At 51.2% G+C, this 27,684-nt stretch overlaps 3 protein-coding genes across 6 annotated transcripts in view; 2 read left to right on the top strand and 1 right to left on the bottom strand.

Moving 5' to 3' along the window:
• The window catches only part of UBXN7 (UBX domain protein 7), a 31,156-nt gene extending 17,560 nt beyond the window's left edge, over positions 1–13,596 (top strand). The window contains exons 8-11 of one of the 2 annotated variants that reach the window (XM_056358302.1): positions 939–1,066; positions 1,477–1,870; positions 2,631–2,710; positions 7,184–13,596. In XM_056358302.1, coding sequence (XP_056214277.1) covers positions 939–1,066; positions 1,477–1,870; positions 2,631–2,710; positions 7,184–7,345 — 764 coding nt within the window. In that variant the 3' untranslated portion in view covers positions 7,346–13,596. The remainder of the gene's footprint in view (positions 1–938; positions 1,067–1,476; positions 1,871–2,630; positions 2,711–7,183) is intronic. The other variant, XM_056358303.1, reaches the window with a different exon arrangement.
• A 116-nt stretch (positions 13,597–13,712) lies between these two features.
• Positions 13,713–21,175, top strand: TM4SF19 (transmembrane 4 L six family member 19). Its single transcript, XM_056358310.1, has 6 exons — positions 13,713–17,817; positions 18,803–18,943; positions 19,685–19,868; positions 19,980–20,057; positions 20,532–20,710; positions 20,989–21,175. The coding sequence occupies exons 3-6, from the start codon at positions 19,692–19,694 to the stop codon at positions 21,173–21,175; spliced, it is 621 nt and encodes a 206-aa protein (XP_056214285.1). The 5' UTR covers positions 13,713–17,817; positions 18,803–18,943; positions 19,685–19,691.
• A 71-nt stretch (positions 21,176–21,246) lies between these two features.
• NEU4 (neuraminidase 4) lies at positions 21,247–26,271 on the bottom strand. 3 transcript variants are annotated; one of them, XM_056358301.1, is made up of 4 exons: positions 26,153–26,241; positions 25,113–25,353; positions 24,672–24,927; positions 21,247–24,269 (listed from the first exon to the last, which is right to left on the bottom strand). In XM_056358301.1, exons 2-4 carry the CDS (start codon positions 25,311–25,313, stop codon positions 23,218–23,220), a joined length of 1,509 nt encoding a protein of 502 aa, XP_056214276.1. In that variant the 5' UTR covers positions 25,314–25,353; positions 26,153–26,241; the 3' UTR covers positions 21,247–23,217. The 3 variants fall into 3 exon arrangements, with proteins under 3 accessions (XP_056214276.1, XP_056214275.1, XP_056214274.1); XM_056358300.1 differs by having other exon boundaries at positions 21,248–24,269; positions 25,113–25,318; positions 26,153–26,271; XM_056358299.1 differs by having other exon boundaries at positions 21,248–24,269; positions 25,113–26,226.
• Between the last annotated feature and the right edge of the window lie 1,413 nt (positions 26,272–27,684).

The following is a 27,684-nucleotide window of genomic DNA, read 5'->3' on the forward strand; positions in this document are numbered from 1 at the left end:
GATAAAACTCCCAAGGCTTGCTAAAATTTTGTCCTGTTAGGTTATCGTATTAGAAAGTGAAAATGGTACCATCTGGTGGTAAAACTCTGAAATTAATATTTTTTTTAACTTGCCCTTTTAAAAGCTACTTGAAATCGTGTGATGAATGCACTACAGCATTTGTAAGCATTACATGAGTGTGCTTCCTGCTCCTTGCACAGTAGCTTTCTGAGGCTTAGTGAGGACTTACTCAATTGCAGCTTAATTTTGTAATACCATTTTGGCTTTGCGTTTGTTGTTTGGTTTTGGTTTTTTACCTGAACAATCAAACTTCTACCTCCTTCTCCAGCTCTTTTAAAAAAGTGTTACTTTTTCTTTTGAGTCCCAACACTCTTTGTTCATCTTCTTTGTCATCATATAATGCGATTATATTAGTGGTCTGGTCTCCTGCTTCTCAGGACTGAATTAGTTGTGTCTGTAATCAGAGCTGAGATTTCTTGCTATTTGACTTAAACCACCCTAAACTGTTTTATAGTTTGTTTTTACTTTTTTTAGTGTTGGAACTGCAGTCAGGATACTCTTCTTAGCACTTCATTTGCAGAAACAAATGCTGCTTGCTGAGGTGTAGAATCAAGGCGGGCAAGAAATGCTTTTTCCTAAACTTAGTGGTTTGACTTATTTTCCATTTTGAAGCCTAATTCACCATTCTGTGCACACATTCCCATAGATGAAAACAATGGAAATAAACAGGGTCTGTATTTGTCTGTCCATGACTGAAACCTTTTCAAGGGAGTGAAAGGAGGAAGCTTCATAATTATCAGGTAATAGCCTGTGGGAAGCTGCAGCTCCACAAATACGGACTATCGCAGAGTGCGTGCACAGCAGTGAATTGGTGTGCTTGACCACTAAGCTGCAGTCTTTTGCTGAAGTTATGTTTCATGACACCTTCTGTTCCCTAGGCCAGAAACTAGTGGAGTGGCACCAGCTAGATGTGACTTCTTTCTTGGACCAAGTGACTGGGTTCCTGGGTGAGCATGGACAGCTGGATGGCCATTCTACCAGCCCTCCCCAAAAATGCTCTCGTTCAGTAAGTATGAGCCCTCTAGGGGAAGCCTTGAAAGAACGGACTAGCCTGTCTTCATCCAGCTGTACTGATTTCCTATTCGGTAGTATAAACAGACTTAATGAGTTAGTGCCAGAGCATGCACCAGGAAATGCCTTCTCCCATGATAACCATTTTTCTTGTGCAGTTTGTGCTTTTGGCATTTGTTTTGGATTTAGCAGTGACAGAACTGTGCATGTGTGGAAGTAAAATATATTACTCCGTGCAAAACTCCAAGGAGAAGTCATTAAGTAGTCACACCATGACTAGCTTTCCATGCTGTTTCTTCCTGACGGTTTTAGTAGCTTCTCTTTGGTAGACCGATGTCCTCTTGATTTTTCAGTATGTATTTACAAGCATTGTTTATGTATTTGTGTTCTGTCTGTGTTCAACAGGAGAGTCTCATTGATGCCAGTGAGGACAGCCAGCTGGAAGCTGCTATCAGAGCCTCGTTACAGGAGACGCATTTTGATTCCTCACAGGCCAAGCAGGAGAGTCGGTCAGATGAAGAGTCAGAGTCAGAGCTTTTTTCTGGAAGCGAGGAGTTTATTTCTGTTTGTGGATCTGAGGAGGAAGAGGAATCAGAGAATCCTGCCAAGTTGAGGAAGTCTCCACACAAGGACTTGGGGTATAAAAAAGAGGAGAGCCGGAGGCCTCAGCCTGAGCCTCCTGCAAGGACTGAGCCTGGCACAACATCAAATCACAGAGTACTGCCCTGCATTGATGTGGGGATACTGGAGGAGTCAACTGACAAGCCTGAAAGTACGTTTCAGAGCCCAGATGTGAATGGTAAGTTGGCACTTTTCCTTTTTTTTTTAAGTGACCTGTGTTTTGATGTGGTTGGTTTTTTTTCCCTGAAAATCTTTATATGCTACAAGCATGGTTTCATTCCTTGTTTTGAAAAACTAAATCTTTTCTTCTGTCTTACTTCATCCTTGACACCAGACGCTTGAGCGATTCACCTTGCCAGCAGCACCACTTTGGCGTAGTGATGCCACAGACTGCAGTTGTGTTAGTCACTGAGTTCAGGTTTCTTAGATTGAGACCTTGTCCGTGGATAAAGTACGCACGGGTGTAATGCAGGCGCATATGACAGGGCTTCTACCAGAACTGTAGAGAGAAGCAGAATAACGTCAGCCCTACCTTGCTCTCAGTTAGCTTGGCTGCCTTGACGGTCTGGACTAACTTTAGTAACGCAACTTTGGCCAATACGAACGAGTCCCTGGAGTCTCTGTTCCTCCCTGCAGTGCCTGGGCTGGGATGCAGCAGAGCGAGGTGGCCTCAGCGGCAGAGGTAGCACAGTATGCTTTTCTGTGGGAACACTGACTGGTTTCAGCCACTGCTATTAAGTCTTGAAAGAGTCCTGAGTTCGATGTGTGTATTTGAAACGTGTGGTAGCAGTATATCTTCATAGACTGGAACCTTGTACTTGTCCCTAGTCCCTAACCCTGCTGTGCTGCACAGTAAAGCATGCCACCTAAAATCTACAGAAGAGCTCAGTTCAGCTGCCTTGTTGTTTGTTAACTTGCAGTAACTTCCTTTATGCTAGGACCAAAGGCACAGCTGATGCTAAGGTATCCAGATGGAAAGAGGGAACAAATTTCACTGCCCGAACAAGCTAAACTTCTGGTGAGTGGAGTTAATCCGAATCCTCGTGTGAGTACAGGAGAGCTGAAACTGGAGAACTTATTTTTCTTTTGTGGCACTATTGAAATCATGTCTAGTGAAAGTGGTATATCCAGGGAGTGCTTGTGCAGTCATTCTGTTGTGTTTCTTCCATGCCATTCCTCTCTTCCCATCAACAGACTCTGCTTGCTCTGTGTTTCCATTGCTGCTCGGATTGTGTGTACACTCCAGTGTCTTCCTTGGTCCTAAACCTGCTAGTTGTCTTTCTAAAATAATTCTACGACTTTTGCATTAATCATTGAAGTACCATAAAATACTCTCAGCTCACTTGTTTGTGGTTTTGTGGTTTTTTTTTCCTAAATGGAAAAGTTCAGTCATGGCCCATGGTCAGACAACAGTAAAAGCAAAGGTAAAACTCTCATTCTTGTCCTCCATCTCTTTAATCATACTTCCCCACTGCCTTATGGATATGGATGACTGAACAGACTTTGGAGGAGGTTCTCCCAAAACAAATTTATTACCTGATGCACAGTAATTAATATAATTGTGTCTGTCTTAACTGCTTTGAATTTGTTTACCTTGGAGAAGTCTACGTGGATGGCATTTCCATCAAAATTTGTCAGGTGCTTATCTGGAAGCAGTGTGTAAAGAGGTCACTGTATTCCTGTTAGCTGTGAGTATTCGTGACAGTGGCTAGTCAAGCTCATTTTATAGCCATCAACCTAAAAGGTCAGCGTTGAAGTCTTAGGGAAGGCAAAAGGACACCTCTTCAGAAGGGACTTCTGCAGATTTAGGAGGAAAGTGTCACATCTCTTACAGAAGATGAGACTACCACCTAGTCTGCAGCACTCTAGAAATGTACAGTGTCTCAAGCTCATATTATCATCCTTAACGTTTTTGCCTGAAAATAAAAGGGAAGAAAAAAGTTGCTTTTGTTATGCCATCAGCTCTCAAACCCACGCATAAGCAGGTAGGCTGTGTACTGCCTGCAGTGCTTCATGTGGAGAGTCCTGCGGCTGAAATACAAAGACTGAGGAGCACTGGCAGAGCATCACTGTTACTGTAGGAACCAGCTTTACTTTCAGACCTTCATCCTTGCTTTGTTGTAGCAATCATTGCTGTCTAATCCTTTTCCAAGTACTCTTTGGTATCTTAAATGCTTTTTGAAAGCAGTCTGTTAGCTAAATTTGCATGTATTATTAAACATGTAGCACTCTTGAATACTTAACTGATTTATTTAGGTGGTACTAGGTGTAGTGTGGATATATTCGTGATAATCCTGACTTGGGGTTTGACTCCTTTTGTGGACTGCAGTAGTTAAAGGAAGTTAGTCTCAGCGTGTGATTTCCTTCGCTGCCACCTGCTCTATAGTCAGCAGAGGAATTTAGGTGAGTCAAGGTTTATGGGTAAAGATATCTTTTTATGGCAGGGCTGAACAGCCAGCTTTTGTGCTCATGGCGTGTGATCTTTTAAAGCCATTTCAGTCAGATCAAGATTGAGTCTCAGACGCTTCTTTGTGAGCATCATTTCCATGCTGATTTTTTTTCAGTCCTTAGTTGCTTCCATTTTAAAGCTGTCCAGAACTATAAAAAAATTGTTTAAGGAGACAGTTGCACTTCAGAAGTTTTAACTGATGATATGATGTTGCTCTCCCACCAATGGCTGGCTGTTTTTTAAAACTTTTTTTTAATCATTGCATTGTTACCGAGCAAGAGTGCTTCTTTACGCACTGTATCTTCAGGATATGATTATGCTTCCAGTATTACCATAATCCTTCCCCCTGCCCCTGCCAAGCAAAAAAGAAAAGGCAACACTACCTTTTTATAGAAGCAGTTGCTCATTGTGTGCAATTAAGTAAGCTGACTTCAGTCTGTTCGGCAGCACAGCCCTTCATCGCTGACTGGCTGCCCGAGTAACATTCATTTACCAAGTGTAAGGTGGGCAGGAGAGACTGGCCTTTTAATGGGATCGCTCGGAGATGCGGGCAGTAAACTTAACTGAATGACTTTTTAAGTACAATGGTTTGTAAAGGAATTTTGATCATCCTTGTTGCCTGAAAAGGAAGTAAAAACTGCTTACTTTGGTTCCTCATCAGGTACAGGCATTGTAATCTGCAAAGCCTGTTGGACATTGGTCCAGGTAAAAGAGGAGGTTTGGGCAACAGTCTCCTCATACCAAAGTGTTTGTGTGTGGATTTTGATGAATTTGGAAGAAATCTCTGTGCAGGTACTTCCCTGGCTGTTCATGAATGGAATCATTAAATATTGGAAAAGTCCAGGTTGAAAAGAATCCAGGAGATCATCTGGTCTAGCCCTCTGAAAAGCAGGGCTGTAGATGAGGTTATCCAGGACCCTCTGAGCTGAGTCTAGAATACTTAAAGCCAGGGACGTTGTGCCACTTCCCTGGGCAATTTGGTCCAAAATTTAATTTCTGTCATGGTACGTGGTAAAGAATTTCTTCCTTATATCCAGGTGAAATTGCCCCTGGAACAACTTGTGTGTGTTGTTACCGTGCATCTTAGTGAAAGAAGTGTCTTTATCATCTTTGTATTGGAACACTGATGATATTCCCGCCAAGCCTTTTCCTTTATAGGCTGAACAACTCCAAGTCCCTCAACCTTTCTTCATGTACCAAGGCATGTCCTATACTTCCTATACTGGATCCTCTCCAGTTTTTCTTTGTTCCTTTTGCATGTGGAGAGACCAAAACTGAACACAGTATTCCAAGCGTGGCCCAGCAGAGTGGTGTAATTGCATCCCTTGATCCGCTGGCAATACTCCTGTTACACAGTTTGGATTTCCTGTCACTGCTGCAGGAGCACACCGCAGACTTGTGTTGAGATGAGTTTTGGCAGTCTCTCCGTGACAGCCTGGATCTCGTCAAGCAGCAGACTTCCAAGACTCGGAGTTAGGTCGGCACTTGGGTGACTCGATCCCCTCCACCAGCATGCACTGCTTCTCCCTGCTGGTTGTGACCTGCTGAGTAGGACCGGTGGGTCCAGTTTTGTTTGCCGGTGGAACTTCCTTGTCCTCCCCGTTTATTGCCAAGACTTTATATCATTTTCTCAATGGATTTTTTTAAATTTTATTTTTCCAAATGAGAGGAGAGCAGCTGTTTTGCTGCCACAGGTCTCCAGGGTGCTTTATCTTGCAAGTTGCAGTCCTCCCTGTGTTTGTGTCTCACTTCTGGTCATCCCATTCTGTCTGCGCTGCAAGTCATCAGTACTTGCCCTTGCAGTGTTGCTCTCCACATCCTACTCCTTGTCTGCTTATCTTCCCTGATGCAGCAGAACAAGCTGACCTCTTCCTCCAGCTCCTTGCTGTAGGCTGTGGTGGGAGTCTGTATCCTGGGTCATGTCAGCACCGTATGACTGACAGCTTTCCTACCAGGACACAGACACTAAAATGAAGAGCCACCCGAGCTCCTTGTCCGTGAGCTGTGGCAGTAAGTGCCAAGTGCTTGTTTGTAACCACTTTTTTCTGTGTGCTGGGTTGCGGTGGTCCCAAAGTGGCAGCTAAATAGTGAGGGCAAGCTAGTGGAATGGTTAGTACTAGTGGAAGGTTAATACTGCTAGCTTACCTCCTTACACTTAATTTGCTGGCGTAAGTTGCCGACAAAACTATGTCAACTGTATTGTTGGAATGCCCTTATTTTCTCACACTTTGTTTTATTACGTACTAATCGTCTTTTTTTCCCCTCTTTGAAAAGCTACAACTTTTCATTCTGCCTGAGTCTTGCTCTGTTGCTGTATCCCCTGCTGTTCTGCCAAACCCCATTTCTCCATCGCTGTCTATTCATACTTTACACTCTCATCTGCTGTGTTTCCTGATGAGCTTGGGAAGTCTCTGCCGTCGTAGCATGGACATTAGCTCTTCCCGATACGTCTGCTTGTTGGATTTTGAAGCTGATACCTCTTTATCCCAATGCCCTTTATGTCCTGCCCCAATTGCTATTGTAGGCGGAGAAGTCAATTAATTGAAGAAAGCTTTAAAAAACCCCAAAAAATAAAACAACCTCGAACCCTCATGCTTCTTGAAGGCAGGAAAAAAACTGGTAAAAATACTGCATTTATTTTGGTCAGTGCTACCTCACAAAGATGCTTTTTTGGTGGATTTTAGGTTTGGCGTAAGGGTAATGTCTGATAAAGTGAGGGGGCTTCTATTTTGGGGCATTTAAGGATTTTTTTTGGCAAATCTTACTCTACTGTGACTTGAACATGTGATACGGAATTCAACTGACTTAAATGAACTATTATGTATGCTGGTTAAAGAATCAGATAAGGGATCACTTGGCAATTAGTTTTTGTGATTATTCTTACTTTGTGTGGGCCAAATTAGATATTGGAGTAAAAGAGGGTCTATACTACATGCAGAATTTCCTTTGTGATTACAAAGTTCTGTTTTTAAAGGAAAACGGGATTTTTTTTCACATTCTTTTGTGTTGTTTTGACTTACGTGACACTTCTTTGCCTTCTAGGCTCTTGTGAAACATGTCCAGTCAAAAGGATACCCCAATGAACGCTTTGAACTCCTCACCAACTTCCCTCGAAGGAAACTCTCCCACCTGGACTATGAGATCACGTTACAGGAGGCAGGCCTGTGTCCTCAAGAGACTGTCTTTGTGCAGGAAAGGAATTAGCACCGTGGCCTGAGTTCTCCCAGCCTTCCTCCCCTCTCCTTTTTGCCTGGGACACCAACTCGTTAAATATGCAGTTGAGGGTCATAGGATTGCAGTGCTGAAATCAGGCAGGCAGCTGGCTGGTCCTTCTCGCTCTTCTTCCCTTCTGCTCTAGTGACCAAATGAGTGTTCAAAGTTTTATTTTCTTCCTCAGCTTGGGCCCTGCGGAGAGCATTGGGAAGAACATCTTTCCTTTGTTTTCATGGAATAAAGTAAAACAATGATCTGTGTATCCAGTATGCTGGGGCTTGGACTGGCCATAATACACACACCCTTCTTGCTGCTATTCCTAAATCTGTTTAATTTATTTTTGAAAATAGTGTGTGATAAGGCACCGAGTCATCTCTTTGTAAGGAGAGAGTGTAATCTTCAGTACAGTCTTTCCTTTGTTCTGATTCTCTACGCAAAAGGTCTCCATTAACCTTACAGCCTCCTCGGGGGTTTGCTTACCTAGCACTCTGCAAGAACTTGGTTTTGGGGAAGGAGTTGGGTTGAGCTGTGGTGAGATACTTTGCCCCCATCTAATTTAAAGGCTTCTAAATTGCGAGCATGTTTTCCTCCTGCTGTAAATGTTGCCAGTGAACACAGTAAAACAACCAGCCAACTAACCAAAATTCCGCCCCCCCTCAACTATACACAGTATGGGATGTACTGCCCAGCCCAGAGGGAACGCTGCGTGTCCGCTGTTGCAGCAGAACTGACTCCTTGGTAGAAGTAGGTGGGGGTGGGGTTTCCATTTGTCCTCTTCCCAACAGCCCCCAAGTGTCTCTCTTCTACTTGCTCTCAGGATTTTGCAAATTAAGATGGAATGTGGCAGGATGCTGTAAAAATCTTGGACTCTCTGGACAACACCTGTCATAAAAAAAAAAAAGACTTGACAGCTAGCTGGCTTGCTTTCCCTCTGCGTGGTGTTTTGTTTTCCCCAGGAGTGGATAGCTTTGCAGGGGTGTTAGAGCACCGACTGCAGCTCAGCAAGACGGCAAGTCCTAAATGGGTTTTCTCTCATTAATTAAAAACATACACAGCCTTGTCAAACTGTGGAACAAATTAGTGCTTTATAAAAAGACTTCACAGTCTGGTGATTTCAGTGCTCTAGGCTGCTTTTTATTCTGTTTTCCTGTTCATCTGCCATCACTTACCTCTAAATCTGGAAGGCTGTATGGAAAGCCCCTCCTTTTTTAGGCTTTGTTTTCGGCTCTGGAAGCCGGCACCAGGCGCCATGCAGGCGTATCCTGCGTGTACGCTGGGCTGTGCGGAGTGCCCTAGTTTTCCGGTGTCTTCTCTAGACGTTGAGCTGGTGATCGGTTGGTGTTACAGTAGGTACCTTAACTTACACGGCCGTCCTTGAGGCTGATGTCAGATTTGTGTATTTACAACTAAGAACTCAGTTCAGCATGCTCTTCATCGGTGAGGAAGAAAGCACGTGAGACCTGCCATAGCTGCCATCTTGTTCTGCAACCGTCAGGTGATCATACTTGTTAAAGAAAAAGACTTAGTGGTCAGAAAGTTAACCATGGACTAAAACTTTTCAAGAAATTTTGCCTTTAATTTTGTATTAGCCTGTATACTTTGGAGTCTTTAAATGTAGGAAATCACAGAAAATGTCTTGCATTCCCCATGGTAATACTGGCTCACAGCTGTCTTCTGCTCATAATTGAGGTTTTTCATATGATCATACAGTTGTATAAATTGATTTCCCCTCTAAGCAAAAGCTTATTTTGCTTTTCTACTGCAGGATGCAGTATCAGGAAAGCAAAATCTGATTGCAGCGTCCTGATCAATGGTTAATGAGAGATCAGATGGCATTTTTCATTTGCAAAGAGACCTTGTTGTGGAGGCTGCTTCCCAGCATTGGAATGTGAATTCCAATGGAACGTGGCAGGATACTGTAACAATCTTGGACTCTCTGGGCAACACCTGTCATAAAAAAAAGACTTGACAGCTAGTTGGCTTTCTTTCCCTCTGCGTGGTGGGGAGGGATGTTGGTGTCTGGTCTGCAAAGCAGCACTGGCACCTCCAGACTGAAGGATGCTTTGTGGTTTTTAGGATAACCGAATTAAACTTGGGCATGCAAGAGCGTGGGACAAAAGGAAACCCTTTCCATGTAGGTCTTAATGCTTCCCTGAGTAGCTTCATCTGTCGAGTTGAAGTAACTCGCTCTGATAGTCTTTGCCTTGAAACTCGTTGCATCTTCTCTGGTTAGCAGGCTGCCAACAGGATGCAGTGCTCGGCACTTGTACAGCCATGGTCCTTTTGCGTCCCTCGGGCAGGCCAGGATGGGAGCGTGCTGACCTTCCCTGCTGTCCTGCCTGTTCTTCCAGCGTAAGGCAGGGAGCCTTTGTGGTTCCAGTGGTTCCTCTTTCGAGTTGTTGCTGGTTGGCTGTGTTTGTGGTGGAGGGCCAACTGGATTTGGGCAGGCTTGGGTTTGTATCTGCTCTGGGAACGTTGTTTCACGTCAATTTTTCTAGCAGTTGAGTTAGACATAGAAAACGGCCCAGGTCTGTTTTATTAGTAGCTTCTCTTCTTCCCCCTGCCCCTCCCCAGTTTGGGTGGGACTAGACTGTGATATGTCGAAGCAATCTGACATAAAATAACAGCTGTATTAGCAGTGGGGAAGAGGGGGGGGCTGCACAGGGGGCAAGAGCCTGAACTTCTTCCATCAGTTCTGCTGCTGGAGAGAGCGCACTGTGCGCTCCCAGTCTGTGACCCGTCCTTTCTTACCCCTCTTCCAGAGCAAAGGGTGTGAGCCACGGAGCGGTGGGCAGCTGACAGCTCCTTTCTTCTCTGCTCAGCTCTTGGGAAAGGAGTAACTTTACACTTACCTTGCTATCCAAACCAAATCTAGGAGCCCGAGGTTTTAGTTGCTTTTGTTACGTTCACTGACCTCTCTCACGGGGAAGCAAACATCGCATTTGGCTGCAGCAGGTTTATTTTTAAGCCATCAAGAAACATGCCTCTCAAGCATGGTAAATGGTTTTGGCTGCTGGTGTAATGGAACCAGGAGGTTTTACGCTCTCGCTTAATTTTTATTTTCTTTCCTGAGGCTTTATTTTTTTTAAAAAAAAAAACCTAATCTTTTTATAACCTAACAGAAAAAGAAGAATGTGAAATTGAAGGTTTATGTTGAAAATGGCATTTTGCTTCCATCTCAGTTTCTAGTAGTTTTTTTCTGTTCCAAGAAATTACAAGCCTGGTTTTTGTTTTGTTTCTCTTGTGCAATGTAGGGGTGGGTGGGGTGTCAGTCTTCTTTTGCTTTGGTTTGTGAGCAGGAGGCAGAGGAAACAACTTTTAAGGAATATGCATCTCTGCATGTGGCTGTTCCTTCTTCCCAACTCAAAACAAAACCAGTGCTGCAGCGTATGCGTCAGTCAGCTGTGCTGCGCTGGCTGAAAGCTGTTAAGAAATGGGACCAGCCAGGATTCAACCTCTTCATATCTTCGTCCATGTTGAAGCCCTTTGGAGTTCGGAGGAATGTTGCTGAAAACATTAAGTTCTGCTTGTGACAGCTTGCAGCAGTGAAGGTGTAAGCTAGTTGGGCTCTGTTGCTAAAGAGCCTTTGTTATAGTTGCTTCTAGGTGTTAATTCTGAAGTTCAAATTGCTTTTGACAAGGTTGGGGGGAAAAAAAGCCTTAAATCTCTGATTGCAGAATAAGATTTTGAAATGTGAAGGACAAAGTTAAAAAAAAAAAAAAAAAAAAAAAGAATCCTCCAAAAGCTGTGGTTTGTGGCTTCCTGTGGATGTTGCTTGGCCACAGTTTGTGTGTTGTGTTGCAAGGACTGCCATGAATTTGAAGGAGCAGAAGTGCATGTAGGCAGTGGAAGTCTTTCCGGGTAGAAAGCTGAAGAGAGCGAACGTGTTTCAAGCTGTAGCTTCTTGCTGCTTGTGGCAAAGTTTCCTTTGCATGTGCTCTTCATCTAACAGTGCTTTGTTTTGGCGTTCAAATGTCTTAACTGTAGCTCACAGTCCAGCCAGTATTCAGAAATGGAAGGCAAAATGAGCGCTGGGTTTCCCTGCCAGGTGCTGTTGACACATTTACTGTTGGCTTCCCACTTGTGATCTTTCAGAGGCCCAGAGGAGGATTTCGGGTCTTTCTGATGATACATACCCTTATGCCAAGCTGGTAGGCCAGCTTCAACCTCACAGCATTCCCTTTCGACACACAGAGAGCAGATAAAGGCCATGCCAAACATTTCTGGGTGTACTTGCATTATTTTCATTAAGCTTTGAATTAAGGTCTGCGGTTTTTACTTTTCTGACGTTCGTGGACTGAAGTATGTTGCCCTTCTTGATAAATAAGGTAAGTTGACAACACCAATATTAAAGAAATGTCCATGTGTGTGCCTAACAGCATTGTAAAACATAGTTAGGCGTCTAAAGGTACCATTGTTCCTGGGTGGATTTAAACAGCAATTTTACATCCGCATACTTTCCAGAGCTCACTAGATCTGCTCCCTTGCCATTACAGGAGAGTAACCCCTCTTGTCTGTAAAGCACGTCCGTTGTTCGCTGCTGCAAACAGCTTGTGTTTCATGTGGTCCAATACTTTCGTAGCCTCATTTTTTTAAAGACTACCAAATTTATATACTCACCTGCACCAGCTTATACCAGTTTCCACTTTTACTGGTGCTGTGGTTTGTACCCTTGCAGAAATGGGCAGCTGGTTTTATTACGTTTCAATAAATAAACCTCACTGCTGAAGGGCCTGCCTTCTCAAATTTCTGTTCTTGCCAGAGCACTGAGCTTATTCGCAGGGATTCAAGAGCAACAAGGGCTAAACTAAAAGCGGTTTTCTTTTGGGGGCAAGGGATCACTCAGGCTGCCTTTCGTTAGGTAGCAAATGCTGCAGGGATGCATAAAAGGTGGTATTTGTGTTCTCTAAACATCTAGAAACAGATAACGTAGAGACCCATGTGAGAACGTCTGCGGGAATGGGAAGATGCATGTCATTTCAGGAACTTGCCCCGTAATTTTTAATCCCTTAGTTTTTAGTAAATGTCACAACTTTCTCCTTGTTCAGTCCCTTTCTAGTCAAGTTAGTAAGAATAGGTAGTACTGTATGTCAAGAGGAGAAGGGATAGCAGAGATATGCTTTAGGTGGGTGAAGCAGAAAATCTCAGTCCCGCGAAGGCTGGGTGTGCCTTGTTTAGCGGTTTTGATAGATGGGAGTGCCGCCTCTCCTCTCCTTCCAGCCTTTCTATTTATTTATTTGAACAGGAATTATTTTCTATAAATGGAACAGCTACTGTTGTAGAGGCAAAACAGATGTCATGTGTTGAGCCCTGTGCTGGCGATCTGCACTGTTGGCAATACCGCAGTCGCAGGTTTGGGGTTTGTCTGAACACGTTTGATGACCGGCTTTGGTTGACATCTGCAAAGACCGTCTTGCTGAGGTTTTCTCTGTCCCAACCCAAGATCTTGGCGCAGTTTGGTCATGCTCTGCTAGCTGCTCCTGAGCCGGCGAGGTTAATGGACACCCTTTCTGTGGTGATGTACAGGATGACTTTTATTCCTGACTCCTCTTGTCCGTGAGATGCTTAGTGTCTGTCTGCTCCCAATAAATATAGCCATGTGTATGTACATACACACACACACACTCATGTTTTTATTCAGAGAATTCGGCACGTAACATCAGTGCCTCAGCTTGGCTCGGTTTTATCTTCTGGTGTTTTACATGGGTATCTTATGAGTGAGTGCAGACGTTTGGGATTCGGTCGGTCTTTGATTACTGTGAGTGTCTGCAGGACAGAGAGAAGCAATTTTCTAACTGCTTGTTACATGGTCCTGAGACCTCAAGCTATAGGAGGATAGACAGTAGATGGAGCAGGGGGGCGAGGTGCTATTTTATAGAACGGATTTATATGAAGAACATCTGAGTAAAACTTGACTCGGAGACATGGTGCCTCATCAGAGACAGCAGACTATAGGAGAGGTGATTTTTTTAAAAATGAGGCAGTTCCCTCTAATTGGTGAACATAACAGTTTCAAAATTAGGACGTTGCCCGTCGGTTTTTACCATAGTCACTTTCTTCAATGACGGTGACTTCATATGGGAGGAGGGAGAGGATTAATTTGGCAGATTTCAGCTCTGTGCTGGGAGGGACCAAACTCAAGGAAACCTCTGATCTATATACACAACTGCTGCATTTTTTTATAAATATATGTAAATGTCCTATTGTAATATTTGATCCTGGAAATAAAACTGTTTTCAGTAGCTTTCTTCATCTCTTGGTTTTTGGGTTTGGGTGGGTGGTTTGGGGTTTTTTGTTGTTTTTTTAATTCTGATGAAAGTCTGTCCCTGCATTATATGGAGAGTTTTGAGTTTTTCCTGAAGTTTATTGGGGTAGAAGGAAAGAAAATCAAGCCGAGCCCCCTCTGCGTGTGTATCTGACTTTTCAATAAAATTGTCGGGTTGGGTGCTCAGCTTTTTCCTTTGCCTCCTGGCCTGTGAGTCTCGCCTTGGCAGAGTAGGTCCAGGTGCCATAGCTGCTGTTGAACCCCTGGGAAAGTTTGTGATCTTCCTATCCAGGCTGTGGCAGCTTTTATTTGCATCGACTCTCTACAAAACAAGTAGTAGAAGCTGCAGCTCAGCTGGAGAAGCCGCAGCGCGTGCTGGTTTAGAAACCAGCTCCGGGTGCGCACAGGCAGCAGGGACAGGGCTTGCCTGGGCTGGGAGCCCGTCTGCAGCGCGGTGCCGGGCGTCGGGAGCTGTGGATTGCAGCGAGCTGCTTGCTTCGCACGAGAAAGCTTCAGCCCGCTCCAGAGGTTACAAAACCTTGAAGTGAGACAAACTTGGGGTACCTTGTTTGGAAAAATACCTTTATGAAAATGAATAAAAAGACAGGAATAGGATTTTCCGTCCTTCCCAATGGAAGAGCGGGGAAAGTGTGGCTTTTTATTCTGAACTGTCGATGTCTTTCTGGTACAGGGGTTGTCAAGACGGAGCCTCTAACTTCAGGAATTGTCTTTTTGGCTTCTTGGGGTGTTCCTGTGATGGCCTCCTGTGAAATGCCAACGAACAGAGTCCCTTCTGGACGAGTCCTTGGCAGGTACAGTGGGGAAACAAGCTTCAGAGGAGTGATCACAGGTCATCCCCGCGGTCCTGCCCGGAACTCTCCAGAAAGTTACGGAACAGGGTGACTGACTATGCCAGCAGTCATGCCACATTCAACATTCAAGGAGTTCATTGGGACTCCTTTCCAGTGTGCCTTGGAGAGGAGGGCAGATGTGCTTGCTTCGCCTTATCCCAACCCAAAGCTTCCTCAAAGGAGGTTGTCCAGGTTCCGTGGTTAATGCCCCCTCCAGAGGCTCCGACCCCCAGGGGAGCCCAGGAGAAGGCAGTTGGTCTAGTCTCCTTCCCAGGAGTATCTTGGAAGTGACTTTCTCTTCAGTTTTTGGTGTGTGTGCCTCTCCTTCTCGCCAAATTAATCGGACAGTTCTAGTTTCTGTGACGAGGACTTGCCGTGCTCCTCTCAAGGCCGGAAAGCAGCCTGATCTCTTTGTGCAGCTGAGGAAAATATTTCCCGTTCCAGCTGAGTCGGAAATAGTTTTTCATCACAGTCCACAGATCAAGGACCTACAGGACAGGCCCAAGATACCTCTTGTTTTTATCCTTTTCCTTTCTGCAGACCCCTTCCAGCTTGTCACTGGGTTGGTTTATCCCATCTGAAGTGTTAAATCAGGTGAAATTCTTCGGGAAGCTAAAGCAAATGCTGTGTTGTCTAGCAGCATTGTGTTGTATTTCTTCAGTTGGAGTTCTAGCCCCAAACTCCGTGCAGGGCTTGTCTAAGGGCGTCACTGTTGGCCGTGAACGTGCCTGCACCCGAGCTGGGAGAAGTCTTAGCTAACTGGTGGCAGAAACAGATTTGCAGATGCTACTGGGAGGAGTGGGAGAGACCACTGAACCATGCTGAGCATCCTCCAGACAGGATGGAGCTGGAGGTTGGTTTGGTGCAGAATGATCTGATCGTGCCAATTCAGACTCAACGCAGCCTCTCTGATGCTCCTCGAAGCCAAACCACTCGTGATCCCTGGCCTGCCACGCGCTTTCCCCAGCCCCAGAGGAGTTCGGGCCAGCAAAGAGCAGGGGAGCGTGGCTACCAGAGCGGCTGCAGGGCTTATAAAAAGCTCAGAAAGAGCCATCGCCAAACGTGACCCGCAATCTGTGGACCAGAGCGCAGAACCTCTGAGTGCAACGGGGTGAAGTGGCACGAGAGAACTGGGGTGAGGGCGGCCAGGCCCTGCCCGGCTGCGCTGCGGTGACAGGCGGCGTTAGCAGGACCGTGCCGAGCCAGCGTCACTTGGCCTGGCACCACGCGGTGCAGCCAGCTACTCGCTGGAGCTGCCGTGCTGAGGCTTCTGTGTGAGAAAGGGAAGCATGCAGCTGCTCACGGTGCTCGGGAAGCTGCGCGGGGTTAAAATTAGCCTTTTATTATTATTATTATTATTATTCCTATTATGGACTCGGTCTGGGCTGGGTGTAAGGGGAAGATCAGTGATCCCGGGGAAGAGATTCACCCTGACGTTCGCGCTGGATGGCATGGGGAGATGATTGACCAGATCATGTGTGTGGCAACGTGGGAAGCTCAGGTTGCCGTGACGTAGAGAGGGCACAAGATGAGGTTGCAACACATTTTCTTCCAACAGAGTGAAAAACACTTCCTCTCTGTCAAGCTAAAAAAGAAACAACCCAAAAAACAGGAGAGGAAGGAAAACCTGGATTGTTCTCAGCAGCCTGCTGTCTGACATGTTTTGCTTTGCTGCTGGCTGCTTTTTAGAGACCAATTTGTCTCATTTAACAATAAAATGGGGGTTTGTGTGCTGGTGCAAACTGATTTTTCCTTCAGGGGAACTACCGTTATTCACATAATCTGTTTCTCTCAGCTTATTTTTTTCCTAGAAAAACGGAATTGGTTGATGTAACCCAGCCTCACCCGTTCATCTTTTTCCATGTGGCCCTCAAAGGCTCCATCTCCATTTTTCTATCTCTTCCAGCAGACGGGCGTGCTGTGCTTAGCACAGGTTTTATGTTCCTGACACTCCTGTACTCGTTGCTTTGAAAGCAGCAAAAGCCACTTTGAAACTTGTTGGCAAATGCTACTCGTGTGTTACCCGAGGTACAGCAAGTTGGGTGACAACCCAAAAGGTAGCACTCCAGTTGCTTCTTTTTTTTTTTATTATTTACTGTATTGGAGCAAGGCTGTATCAGGGTTATAAGAAAACTGCGGTTATGCTTTGTCTCCTGCGGCTGTTGCAGACAGGGAAGGTGACATCCCAAGCAGCTGATGTGCCTCAGGTCCTCATGATAAGCGCACGAGGAACATGAACCTTCTCCCAACTCTTTTTTTTTTTGAGAAGATTCTTTTGCCTTTATGGCCCGTGAGCAATCCTCTTTGCTTTTGCTGCCTGCAGCTCCTCTGCCATAAAAATCACCCCATTATTGCCACTTTTTGTACTACAGCTTCCCTGTCTCCTGTTCTCAGGCACAGTGGTCGTGTTCTCCCGGTGCTGTTCCTGTCACGGAGCTGCTACAGTCAGACCTTCTGGATGGAGACAGGGGAGCTCCCCCGCTACGTGCCAGCTGCCAGCCGTGGGCACCCCACACAGGACTTTGCAATGCTGGTGTCTGACTTGCAGTAGTTAAGATATCCAGAAATAACTGCTCTCTCTCCACATTACCACCAAGGCATGAGATATATACGTAATGGGGGTATGCTCAACACCTGGGGGAAAAGCTGGGTCATCTGCAAAGAAGCAAAGGGCAGGAGATAGGAACCAGCTGAGACACGAGAATATTTATTGAGACGCTTTTATTAAAATACTGCTGTGCTCCCTCCTGTGGGTGAAAATGAGAAGAGGCAAACCTGAACTGTTCAGCGTCCACGCACAAAGCTCTTGCACAGCAAGGGAAATAAGGTGAAATGTGATGGAAGAAGCCCTTGGTGAAGGACGTGGACGTGTCATGGTGACAGAGTGTTAGCATTTGGAGAGGGCTGCAGAGGCGAAAGGGAAATGTTCTCCCTACATAGTCACTGCAGGTCATTCCAGGACAAACGGTGTTTGCTACTTGGGCACAGTGGTCAAGGCATTTAGGGCAGACGTGCCCTAATCTGAAGCCTTAAAATCTGAAGCTGTGTGTGTTTTGGTGGGCTCGTGGCTCCTGCCAGTGAAAGAGGGCACGATCGAGCCGACGGGTCAGCCGCAGCACCGGCAGAGGCTGGCTCATTCGGCCAGGACAGTCATTCTTCCTTTTGAGCCGCCCACTATGTGGGAGAGGGAAGGATCATGACTATTGCAGTGGGTGGCTATTGGGGTGGAGGAGGAAGATGTGGAGCACGTGCTGGGCCGTCATAAATAGTCACCCATGGGCGATGCCTCCAGGACAGGGATTATCCGAGGGGTGGACGCTGCTGGCTCCACGTGGCATTGCTCCCAGGTAAGCTGGGAAGGTGGGAAGGTGGGCTCCCTGGGCTTTGCTTGAATCCCCTTGCTTGTGGCCGTGGAGACATGCTGGCAGGAAGGGAGTCTTCCTTTGGAGTGTCTGAACAGAGACTGGTTCAGCTACGCTTTTTGCTTTACCTCCCGTCACGGAGGGCTTTGTCTGCCTGCACTGACTGAGGCAGAAGCAAGCAGCTAATGCAAACTTGCTTCTTGCTGGAGGAGGGGAGCACTGGGGGGCAGCAAGCCGCGGAGAGCTCCCTGGGGGCAGGAGACCTCCTGCCTTCCCCGGGGAGGGGGCAGCACGGGAGGGGAAGGAAAGTCCTTGGAGAGGTTAAGGGGAGACTGGCAGAAGACCACAAAAGCCTCTGGCTGGTGAAAGCAGCCCACGCGGGAGCTCCGGAGGAGCAAGAGCTGTTCTATAAGGTCTTCCAAAGTGGGGGCGTGGGACTCGACACTGGATGCTCGTGGCTCTGGTGGGGACAGCCACGCACCGTCCCTGGACTGCAGGTGGGACAGCAGTGAGGGCAAGAGGCCCTGAATTCCTTATAACCGAGGCAGGGAGGAGAGAAAGCAGAGTGGAGGTGAAGCTCCCGGGTGGGTGGAGCTGCTGGTCCACCTTGGGCTTCTTGGCTCGCATCCTCTCCGTGCAGGGGCTTTGCAACCCTGTTCTCCATGGCCAGCTCTCCCTGGCACCCGCAGCCTGCGGCGCTGGCGTGGCTGGTCTCTGGAAGGTTGCAGGGATGCAAAGCGCCGTTGGGCTTGTGCCCCCCCAGCATCTTGGCCCACGTGGGGGCTGGATGTGTGGCTTCAGCCGCTCCTCCCCATCGCTGGTGCCGTGCACGAGGAGGGCTGAGGTAGCTCTTCCTATGGAAACAACCACACAGCGCCTGTCTGCTTCTGCTTCTGCAAAGCCAGAGCAAACCTAAAATAAATTAGCGGGTGCGAGGAGCAGCTTGATTCAGGGAGCTTGGACAAAACAGGTTGTGAGCCACCGGGGACATAAAACTCGCCTGAAGCAAAAATGAACACAGGATAGAAGAAACCTGGGAAGGTGGGACAGCAGCAAACCAGGTTGTTTTCAGTGATCCCGGAGCGACCACTGGACATCCCCCATCTTACAGGTACAGAAGAAGGAGAAAGAATTTTCGACCAGGTATCACCTGGAGATGGGAAGGCACTTTCTAGGTGAACTGATAATAAAATGCCAGTGGAGCTGGATGGCTTCCCCGATTGATGGCGGATAACCTTGTCTGATTAACTTTATTTAGTTTCAGCATATTCAGACCAGATAGGACTAGCGCATGAGGGGGATGGAGGTGCTGTTGGATTTGGTTTGAGGCTGATGGTGCTTTCACAAGTCCTTGCACAAGGATTTTGACCCTTCCCTGGCTCCCTCCTGCCATTGTGCAGCTGTGGTGGCTGGCCTCCTCCTGCAGGAGCGTTTTGGAGGAGCTGACCCCATGGGTCACACAGGTTTCGAGGCTCCATGTGGGACCTGCTGTTGTCTGAAACTCCCTTGCCCATTTGGCAAAGAAATATTGGCAGGTCTGAAGTTGGGCTTCTCCTTCCGTGATAAAATAACTCAGCCTCAGGAAAACCATTTGGTGGCAGTAGATCGGTATTAATGTAGAATTTATTGTTAATATTTAAGTAATTAGATGCGGTGGGGAAAACCAGATTTCCATTGGAAGTTGCTCTCAAGTGAGGCAGTGCCGGTGGGGTAGGCTGGGACCCGAAAGCACGAACCAGCAAACTCCCATCCAACTGCAGCCGAGGTGGCCTCAGGGTGGGGGAGCCACGGGGCAGCGCGGGGCTGAAGGCAGCCTCTTCCTCTCCTCCTCTTCCTCCCTGTCCCTCTACAGGGTGGCCATGTGCGTGGGGAAGTGCAGCCGGATTGTGGGTCTGTGCCTGCTGGTGCTGGGCACGCTCTCCGTGGCAGCCAACATCCTCCTGCTCTTCCCCGGTGGGGCACTGAAGTACCTGGTGGAGGGGCACATCAGCAAGCTCGCCAAGGTCATGCCGGGTGTCTGGGGAGGCGGCATCGCTGTGAGTACTGCGGTTTGCACCGCGTCCTTCCTCACGTGCCTGTGGAGCGAGGACAAAGTGATGGAGCCAGTGGTTCCCCTTCATCCTCCAGCTGCTTTTCCCTTCCTGCAGGTGCTGCTGGCAGCGACCCACATCACGGCGGTGGGGTGGCGATGCGCCGGCTGCTCCGACTGTGGCACCCGTCGCAATGTAAGGCAGCGCTGGGACCGCCGTGCCAAAGCAGCCCCAAGCAGCACATGGCGGGATGTGGCGGGTGGCCCCAGGGTGGGACATGGCAGGGTGCCCGCTCTCCCACAGCACCATGGTGGGACATGGCATGGATCCCCCTCTCCCATGGCCCCATGGTGGGACGTGGCGGGGTGACCCTCTCCCCCGGCCCCACAGTGGTGCCACCTCCCCAGAGGACAGGGCTTCCCGTGCACGCTGGTGCAGGCTCTGCCCCACCAGGCTCCACGAGGCAGCTCCCTGCCGCTTCTGCCCACCTCAAAAGGGCCCAGCAATGGCTCCATCCTCAGCCTCGGCTCTGCAGGGCTGGAGCCCCCGGGGGTGAAGGGGAGGGGAGTTTTGTCCCCTTACCAAACTCTGCCGATAACGTGCAACCGCGTTTTGGAGCCCACTTGACTCTTGGTCACCCCCGCCGCCCTCCCCGGGTGCTGCCCACAGGCTTTCATCTCTGCTGTGCTCTCCAAGCTGGCACTCCTGGGCGCTGCCGCCTGCTTTGTCCTCTCCGGGGTGGGTTTGACCAACGGACCCCTCTGCCTCTACAACGCCTCCGAGCACGGCCGCGGGACCCTCTGGGATTACCCCTTCCTGGATGCCAGCGGCCAGGAGCCTGGCACCAGGTGAGACAGCGGGGCTGAGCTGCCAGTGCTGCCCCGTCAGCTTATTGCTAGTTAAGTTGGTGTTATTTAGGGTGAGCAGGGTGGGTGGGCTTGCTGCTGGTGAACTCAAGAGGTCTTCACCTCCCACAGCTTTCTGCACGGTGCTTCCCATCCCCGTCCCCTGCTGGCCCCTCTCATCCCTGGGGTAAAGGACAGGGTGTCTGGGACATGGCTCCATGGCACAAAGCGATGTGATTCCTGACCCACCGTCTTGCGTCTCCTCCGCTCCCGTCTCCCAGGGTAGAGAACTACCTGTATGATCATCGCACTTGGAGCGTCTGCCTGGAGCCGGAGGGTGTTGTGGCCTGGAATGTCGTCCTCTTCTCCCTCCTGCTGCTCATCAGCGCTGCCGAGATGGTGCTGGCCTCCCTCCAGATCCTCAATGGCTGCCTCGGGTGTCTCTGTGGCTTTTGCGAGGGGAAGTAGGGACCTGTGATGGTCCCAGGAGGCTGGCACTTGGAGGAGGTACCATCCCCGGGTGTCCCTTGGCCCGTGGAAAATGTCATGGTGGGGGGATGGCACGAACTGCGATATCAGCTTAGTGCAAGAGCCCTGGGCAAGACGGACAGAGTCCCCCATGGGGGACAGGCCCCCCAGCCTGCATGAAGCATTGAAGCAGCGTGTGTGGGGCTGGTGGGCAAAGGGCTGCCTCCGCGCAGAGCCCTCTGCCCAGCTGATGCTGCTTCCTCCTCCCTGGACCGGGTGCCCTGGGGGCTGGTGTCCATTTGGGGTTGGAAACCAGCCCACTGAGCAATGGAGGTAACTGGCTCCTGGCATCCCCGGACAAGCCCAGCAGCTTCCCCGGCTGCTCCTGGTCAGCCTCCACCTGCCTGGGCGCAAACGTGACACGGTGGAATTTACAGAGATACGAGCTGGAACACTAACTTATTTTCGTTAATCGATCTGTATTTAGGGCAGCTGGTGTTGGTGCTTGTCTCCTGCAAGGGGCAGGAGAGGTGAAGGAGCCCAGAGGAGCCCAGCCGGGTTCCAGCTGGGGCTGGGGGGCAGGGATGGAGTTGTGCTGGGAGAGGCAGTGCTGGAATCGAGGTGTAGCCCCGCAAAGTGCACCCGCACACACAGACACACTCACTCACACACACTCACTCACACTCACTCACACTCACGCACACGCACGCTCGTGCGTGCAGCAGATGTCAGGAGCAGCCACTCGTCCCCACTGGCCCTGGAACCCATCGCTGCGCCCACAGGGGCTGTCACCGGTGTCAACACCCCCCGTGTCCCCCAAACCTTTACAGGGACTGAGCGAGCGTCAGTACGGCCCCAAACCTGCCTGTGCTGGGAGGATGTTTGCCCCCCAGACTGGTAAGGTTCAGACGAAAGCAGCAATGCCTGCGGCAGCTTACAAAACTAAGCAACCCGCCAGATTCAGCAGTCACTGGGCGATTGTTGCGGTTTCACTCCAGCTGGCAACTGAGCCCCACGCAGCCGCTCGCCTGCTCCCCCCCGGCGTGATGGGGAAGAGAATCGGAAGGGTAAGAGTGAGAAAACTCATGGGTAGAGATAAAGACAGTTTAATAATTGAAATAAAATAATAATAACTCGTAATGAACAGGAAAATAACAGAGAGAAATAAAAGCCAAGAGAAGTGATGCAACTGAAAACACTTTCTTACCAGCACCCAACTGATGCCCAGCCTCTCCCTGAGCAGCAGCACCCCCACCAGCCTCCCCACCAGCTTTATCGCTGAGCACGATGCCATAGGGTATGGGATATGCCTGGGGTCAGCTGTCCCGGCTGTGTCCCCTCCCCAACTCCCTGTGCCCCCCAGCCTTCTCGCTGTGGGGTGAGGGGCAGAAGAGACCTTGGCTCTGTGTAGGCGCCGCTCAGCAGTAACCAATGTCCCTGTGTGACCAGCAGTGTCCTCAGCACAAACCCAAAGCACAGCCCCATCCCAGCTGCTATGAACACGTATAACTCCATCCCAGTCAAAACCAGCACAGACATCACTGAGGAAAAGAGGAACTGGCTTGAACAGGATCATTAAAAAGGAGTAATTCAAAAAGGAACATAAATATTTATGACCATGGGAAGAAACCCCTCGGAGCAGGGTGGTAGCACCAGGTGTGGTGCAGCTGGAGCATCATGCCCCGCTATCTGGCACCTGGCACACGTGTGTGGCACGGGGTGCCCATGGCTGCCTTCTCCCTGCACTGCTGCTGTTGCCCCCCGTTACGCGTTTCATGGGGTGGCTCACGTGCTCTGAAAGGAACCTGGGGCTGGGCTGGTGGCACAAGCCTCTGTGCCCAACCTACTATATAATTTAAAAATAGCCATAAAAATGAGATAAAACCCAGCTTGGGGACGGCAGGTAGCACATGGCTTCTGTGTGATGTGGCCTGGCTGGCCAGCGGCAGGACCCCAGGCTGTGGGCACCCCAGTGGCTGGGCACTGGGCTGGTGCCCTGGGGTCTGGCGCTGGGAGAGTGGGGAGACCCATCCTGAGGGTCACTAGGAGACGAGGCAGCTCCTTCGCCCCCGCTTCCTGCGGCGCAGGGGGCTGCGGTCCCGCTGGGGGACAGTGGCTGTCACGGGGATGTTCTGGAGCACATCGTGCAGGGTGAACATGCTGAAGGAGATCTGCTCGTACGGCGAACGTGTCCCGTTCTCATAAAGGCAGGCGAAAGCAATGGCTGGGCCACCAGAGATGGAGGCCTCATTGTAGGGCAGCTCCATGTAAGCCAGGTCCGAGTAAGCGCTTGGGCCCTCGTAGATGACCCACGGCTCAGTCCAGCTCTCCACGTCCCTGGGGAAGGTGCTCAGGTGGACTCCCATGTTGACCCGCGATATGGAGCTGGTGGGGTGGGAGTAGAGGACCCATGTTGGTGCTTGGAAGAAGGCAGCAGGGTGGGGGGTTGCTGCCGGCTGCCCTTGGACCGAGGTGATGGCAGGGGCATGGCCACGATGCCCTGGGGTAGAACAGCCCTCCTTGGGCTCAGCTGGCTCACGGTGGCTGCCGGTGGCTGCAGCAGGCAGCTCCTCACCCGCTGCCCGCTGGGCGGGCAGGTGCCGAAGCTCCGAGAGCATCCCAGGGAGCAGCCGGTGCACTGAGCCCAAGAAGGGCATCATGGGGTCCTGGGGGGCAGCGGGGACGTACACAAAAGGTGCAGGGAAGCCAATGACGCTGCCGTGACAGCCATGGGGGGGCTCAACCAGCCGCTGGACCAGCTGCCCCCCATGGAAGACGGCCCCATCGTCTGTGCTGAGCGCCTGGACCCTGAAGCCCAAGGGGCTGCGGGCATTGCAGTAGAGGACGTTGGAGCCATCCTCCTCATCCACCGAGACCAGCTGGCACTCGCCTGTCTGCAGGTTGGGGATGAACTCCCCAAAGCGCCAGCCCTGGCCGTGGTCGTCGCTGTAGAAGGTGAAGGAGTGAGGGGTGGTCTTGCAGAGCTGGCCGAAGCACTCCTTGCAGTCAATGTGGTAGCTGTAGGCGGGCACCAGCAGCCGGCCAGACCGCAGCTGGATCCCGTGCCCGGGACCCAGCGCGAACGTCGCCCAGTCTGGGGAGTGGAGATGGGATGGGGGTGAAGAGCAGCCTCCATGGTACCCCTGCCCTGCCCAGCATGGAAGGGTCTCCAGAGCATCTCCCTGGCTCAGCCAAGCAAGGTGGTGGGGGTGACAGGGAAGCAGAGCCCAGTGCTGCCTGGCTGTCCTCACGCATAGTCCTGTCCGTAGCTATGGGGCCTCTCCGGTTCTGTTCCCCCGTGCAAGTGATACAGATACCCCTGCCATCCCCCTCCCCTCTGCCTGAGGTCCTCTTCCACACCACTATTTGATGCTTGCGGGCTTCCTACCCTGAAGCCACCTCCAGCCACACCACGGGTGGCTGCAGGAGGCCAAAACCCATGGTCGCCCTCCTGCTGACTGTCCTCCCCACTCCTCACCCCTCTCCAGTGGGCTACCTTTGATGGCCCCACCAATGACCTGCTGCGTCAGGTCCGTGGCCGTGCTCCAGCTCAGGCCCTGATCAGCACTGGTGACGCAGCAGAGGCGGGTGACATTTTGGCCGGTGATGATCTGGTAGGCTTCGGGCGTCCTGCCCAGCACCGTGATGAAGAAAAGGAAGAGGGTGCCGGTGAACTCATCGTAGAGCGGGCAGGGGTTCATCGACCGGTGGTGCTGCAGTGTCGCTGTCTCCAGCACGCGCATGTCTTCCCACTGCTCGGGGAGGATGAAGAGGGGTGAGGACCACCACACTTCGCCTGACCCAGCCTCCCCTCCCCCGTGGGTGCCTCCAGGAGCTCAGCTGTGCCACGCATGAGCAGTGGAGGATAACCACCCGTCTGTCGCCGTGCGCTCACTGCCGTGTCCCCCCCCAATGCCAGGTGCGTCCCCTGTCCCACCTCCACGTAGCTCCCATAAATGGTGCCGCGGCGCAGCACCAGCAGGTTGGCGTGGGCATCGTCGACGCTCAGCCGCTCCTCCGCAAATGCCAGCAGCTTGGCCACGCAGGGCAGGTAGAGCAGGGCGGGCACGCGGTACGTGACGCCGTTGGGCTCCTTCTCGAAGAGCACGGTGCGGGCAGGGAAGTGCCGGGAGCCCATGGTGTCTGCGGCAGAAAGATACAGCCCCCACCCCGGCGGGCTGATGAAGGGGCAGGAGGGGCAGCTGCTGGGCATGGCTGGGGGTGCTGGCTGGGAGCTGTGTTGTCCTTGGAGGGGTTTGGGGTTTAACTTGGTGGGCTTGGGGTGGGGAACCCTCCCCTGGGAGCACAGGCTGGAGGGCAGGTTGCTACAGGCAGGGTCGGGGTTCAGAGGGGCTGAATGTGGGCTGCTGCAGTGGCACGTCACCGCCGCTCCAAGGTGGGACAGGGTTTTGGGTACCACCAAAGAGGGTGACCTGGGCTACCTCAACATAAAATTAAATTCATCTTCAAGATGCTCTTCAAAAGGGGTTTCTGGTAAACCGAGGCCAGTCAGCAAAGGGCAGGGTGGGATCTGGGGTTCCCTGCTCCCATTGTCAAGTGGGGGTTGGGGGGGGCAGAGCCCATCTCCGCACAGCCAGGACCCCGGGGCCAGCCTGGCTCCTCGCGGGCGTTCGGGGGACATTTCGCCCCCCGCTTCTGCTGCCTCGAGTGCGGCGGCCCCTGCCGCTCCTGAGCCCCCTCCCCTGCAGGGGAACCTGGGGTGCACAGCGCAGGGTCCCGGGGCTGCCCCCGCGGTGCAGGGCGCGAGCAGCCCCTGGTGCCGTGCCCCGGTGGCAGCAGCAGTGCCGCCGCGGGCAGCTGTCCCCCTTGCAGCTCCTACACGTCCCAGGTCCTCGCCGCAGGAGGCGGGCGTCCCACGCCCGGGCGCAGCCGGAGCAGCCGGTGGCGACTTTCTCCCGTTTTAATTAGGAGCTTTTGCTGCACAAACACCGCACGGAGAAAAGCAAAGGCACTCACCGGGTCCGTCTGGGCTGGGGGTGTCCCCTCCGTCCCCTGCCCCGCGACGGGGTAACGCTGGCTCCCGCAGCTGCCGGCTTTCTGCAGAGCCTGTCACCCCGCTGCCGCCCCCCTTGCGGGGTCCGTCCCCCCCCCCCCCGGGTCACGGGGCTCCCGCAGCAGCGGCCGGGAAAAGCCCTGAGTCAGCAGCGGCAGCCCTGGAGCAGCGCCCGCGGCACGAAGGTGCCGTCGCCGGGGCTGGGGGCCCTGCAGCTGCCGAGGCACCTTGCTCGAACCCCCCGGGAGAGGGTGCCAAGGGAGAGGTGGGGACCGTTTGCATCTCCTGCCTCAGTTTCCCTCCTCCCACAGGCTGGGAGAGGCCGGACCTCCCTGCCCAGGTGCTGCAAGCCCTGTACACCACGGTCCATCCCAGCCGTGAGCTGCCCAGCCTGTGCCCTGTGATCTGGGGGGTCCCAGCCTTCCTAGGACTCCCAGCAGCACACAGGTCAGCTGTTAAGAAATGACGCTTCTATTCCATGCCCCGGCATCAGCTTAGCTAAAAGGGTTTGTCAAAATTCACGCGACAAGTCACGGATCAGAAGCTGGGGCTCGAGCTGCAGAATTCCGGAAAAGGCCCCCAGGGAAAAGGCTCCAGGTGCCGCCACCTCCCCCGCCCCGGCTGGTTGCAAACACCTCCTAAGCCTGCTTAATTTTAGCCCGGGTTGCTGGAGCAGAAAACCGTGAAAGTGGTTTATCTGGTGGTGTACACACAGGTTGCGGAGGAGCACAGGTTGCACTGCGGCAGGTTAACCCTTGCCTCGGCTGGCTTCCCTGGCGACCTGCCAGGTTTAAACATAGCCAAGGAAAATCCCAGCTCAGTTTCTGACCCCGCTGCCCTCAAACAGCACCTTGGAGCTGCTGCCCAGCCAGCTTCACGCCCAAAGCCAAGCTGCAAGCCAAGCAACCCCGGATCCATCAGCCCAGCCATGCCATCCGGGTCCCCACCGCCGCCCTGGCAAGTGGGCAGGAGGAGACGCTGGCCAAGCTCCGAAATAACACACCATCAGCGGTGGCAGGTGCGCTGGAAACTGGCAGTGGGCAAATCATTAACAGTGGTGACGCCAAAGCCACCAGGCTCGGCCCTGCCGTCCTTCTGACGAACCTTCCCAGCGCTGGTGCAGCAGCAGGGAGCTGGCTAACGAGCAAAGATGTCCCAGGCAGGTTTAATTACCTCCTTCAATAACAAGGTCATGCCCTAAATAAGCAGCAGCCATGCCTCCCTCCACCTCTCTCCTAATCAGTGCTGGAGAGTTTGGCCAACACAGCGAGGAGGGGGCCCAACGACGCCTCTGCTGATAGAGAGCTTCAGGGATGCTGAGCCCAAGGGATCGCCCATGTTCAGGGACTAGGGACCCTCACCCAAGAGGGAGGGGTGAAACCTCAAAACTGGGCCCCCCAGGGGAGCACCCAGCTGTCCCAAGGGGTGCAGAGGCCCCCCACACCTCATGGCACACGAGAGGGACATCTCATGTGCAGGTGGGGGGAGGCTGCTC

Source organism: Falco biarmicus, chromosome 13 (genome assembly GCF_023638135.1).
Source record: "Falco biarmicus isolate bFalBia1 chromosome 13, bFalBia1.pri, whole genome shotgun sequence".
NCBI classification, from domain to species: Eukaryota; Metazoa; Chordata; class Aves; order Falconiformes; family Falconidae; genus Falco; species Falco biarmicus.

Bases quoted from the DNA above. Each gene is read 5' to 3' on its own strand.
- TM4SF19 (XM_056358310.1), top strand. From the start codon at position 19,692: ATGTGCGTGGGGAAGTGCAGCCGGATTGTGGGTCTGTGCCTGCTGGTG. The intron at 19,869-19,979 runs GTGAGTACTGCG...CCCTTCCTGCAG, and splicing joins TCTGGGGAGGCGGCATCGCT to GTGCTGCTGGCAGCGACCCA. The intron at 20,058-20,531 runs GTAAGGCAGCGC...TGCTGCCCACAG, and splicing joins ACTGTGGCACCCGTCGCAAT to GCTTTCATCTCTGCTGTGCT.
- NEU4 (XM_056358299.1), bottom strand. From the start codon at position 25,388: ATGCCCAGCAGCTGCCCCTCCTGCCCCTTCATCAGCCCGCCGGGGTGG. The intron at 24,928-25,112 runs GTGGGACAGGGG...CTCCCCGAGCAG, and splicing joins TTTATGGGAGCTACGTGGAG to TGGGAAGACATGCGCGTGCT. The intron at 24,270-24,671 runs GTAGCCCACTGG...TCCACTCCCCAG, and splicing joins CATTGGTGGGGCCATCAAAG to ACTGGGCGACGTTCGCGCTG.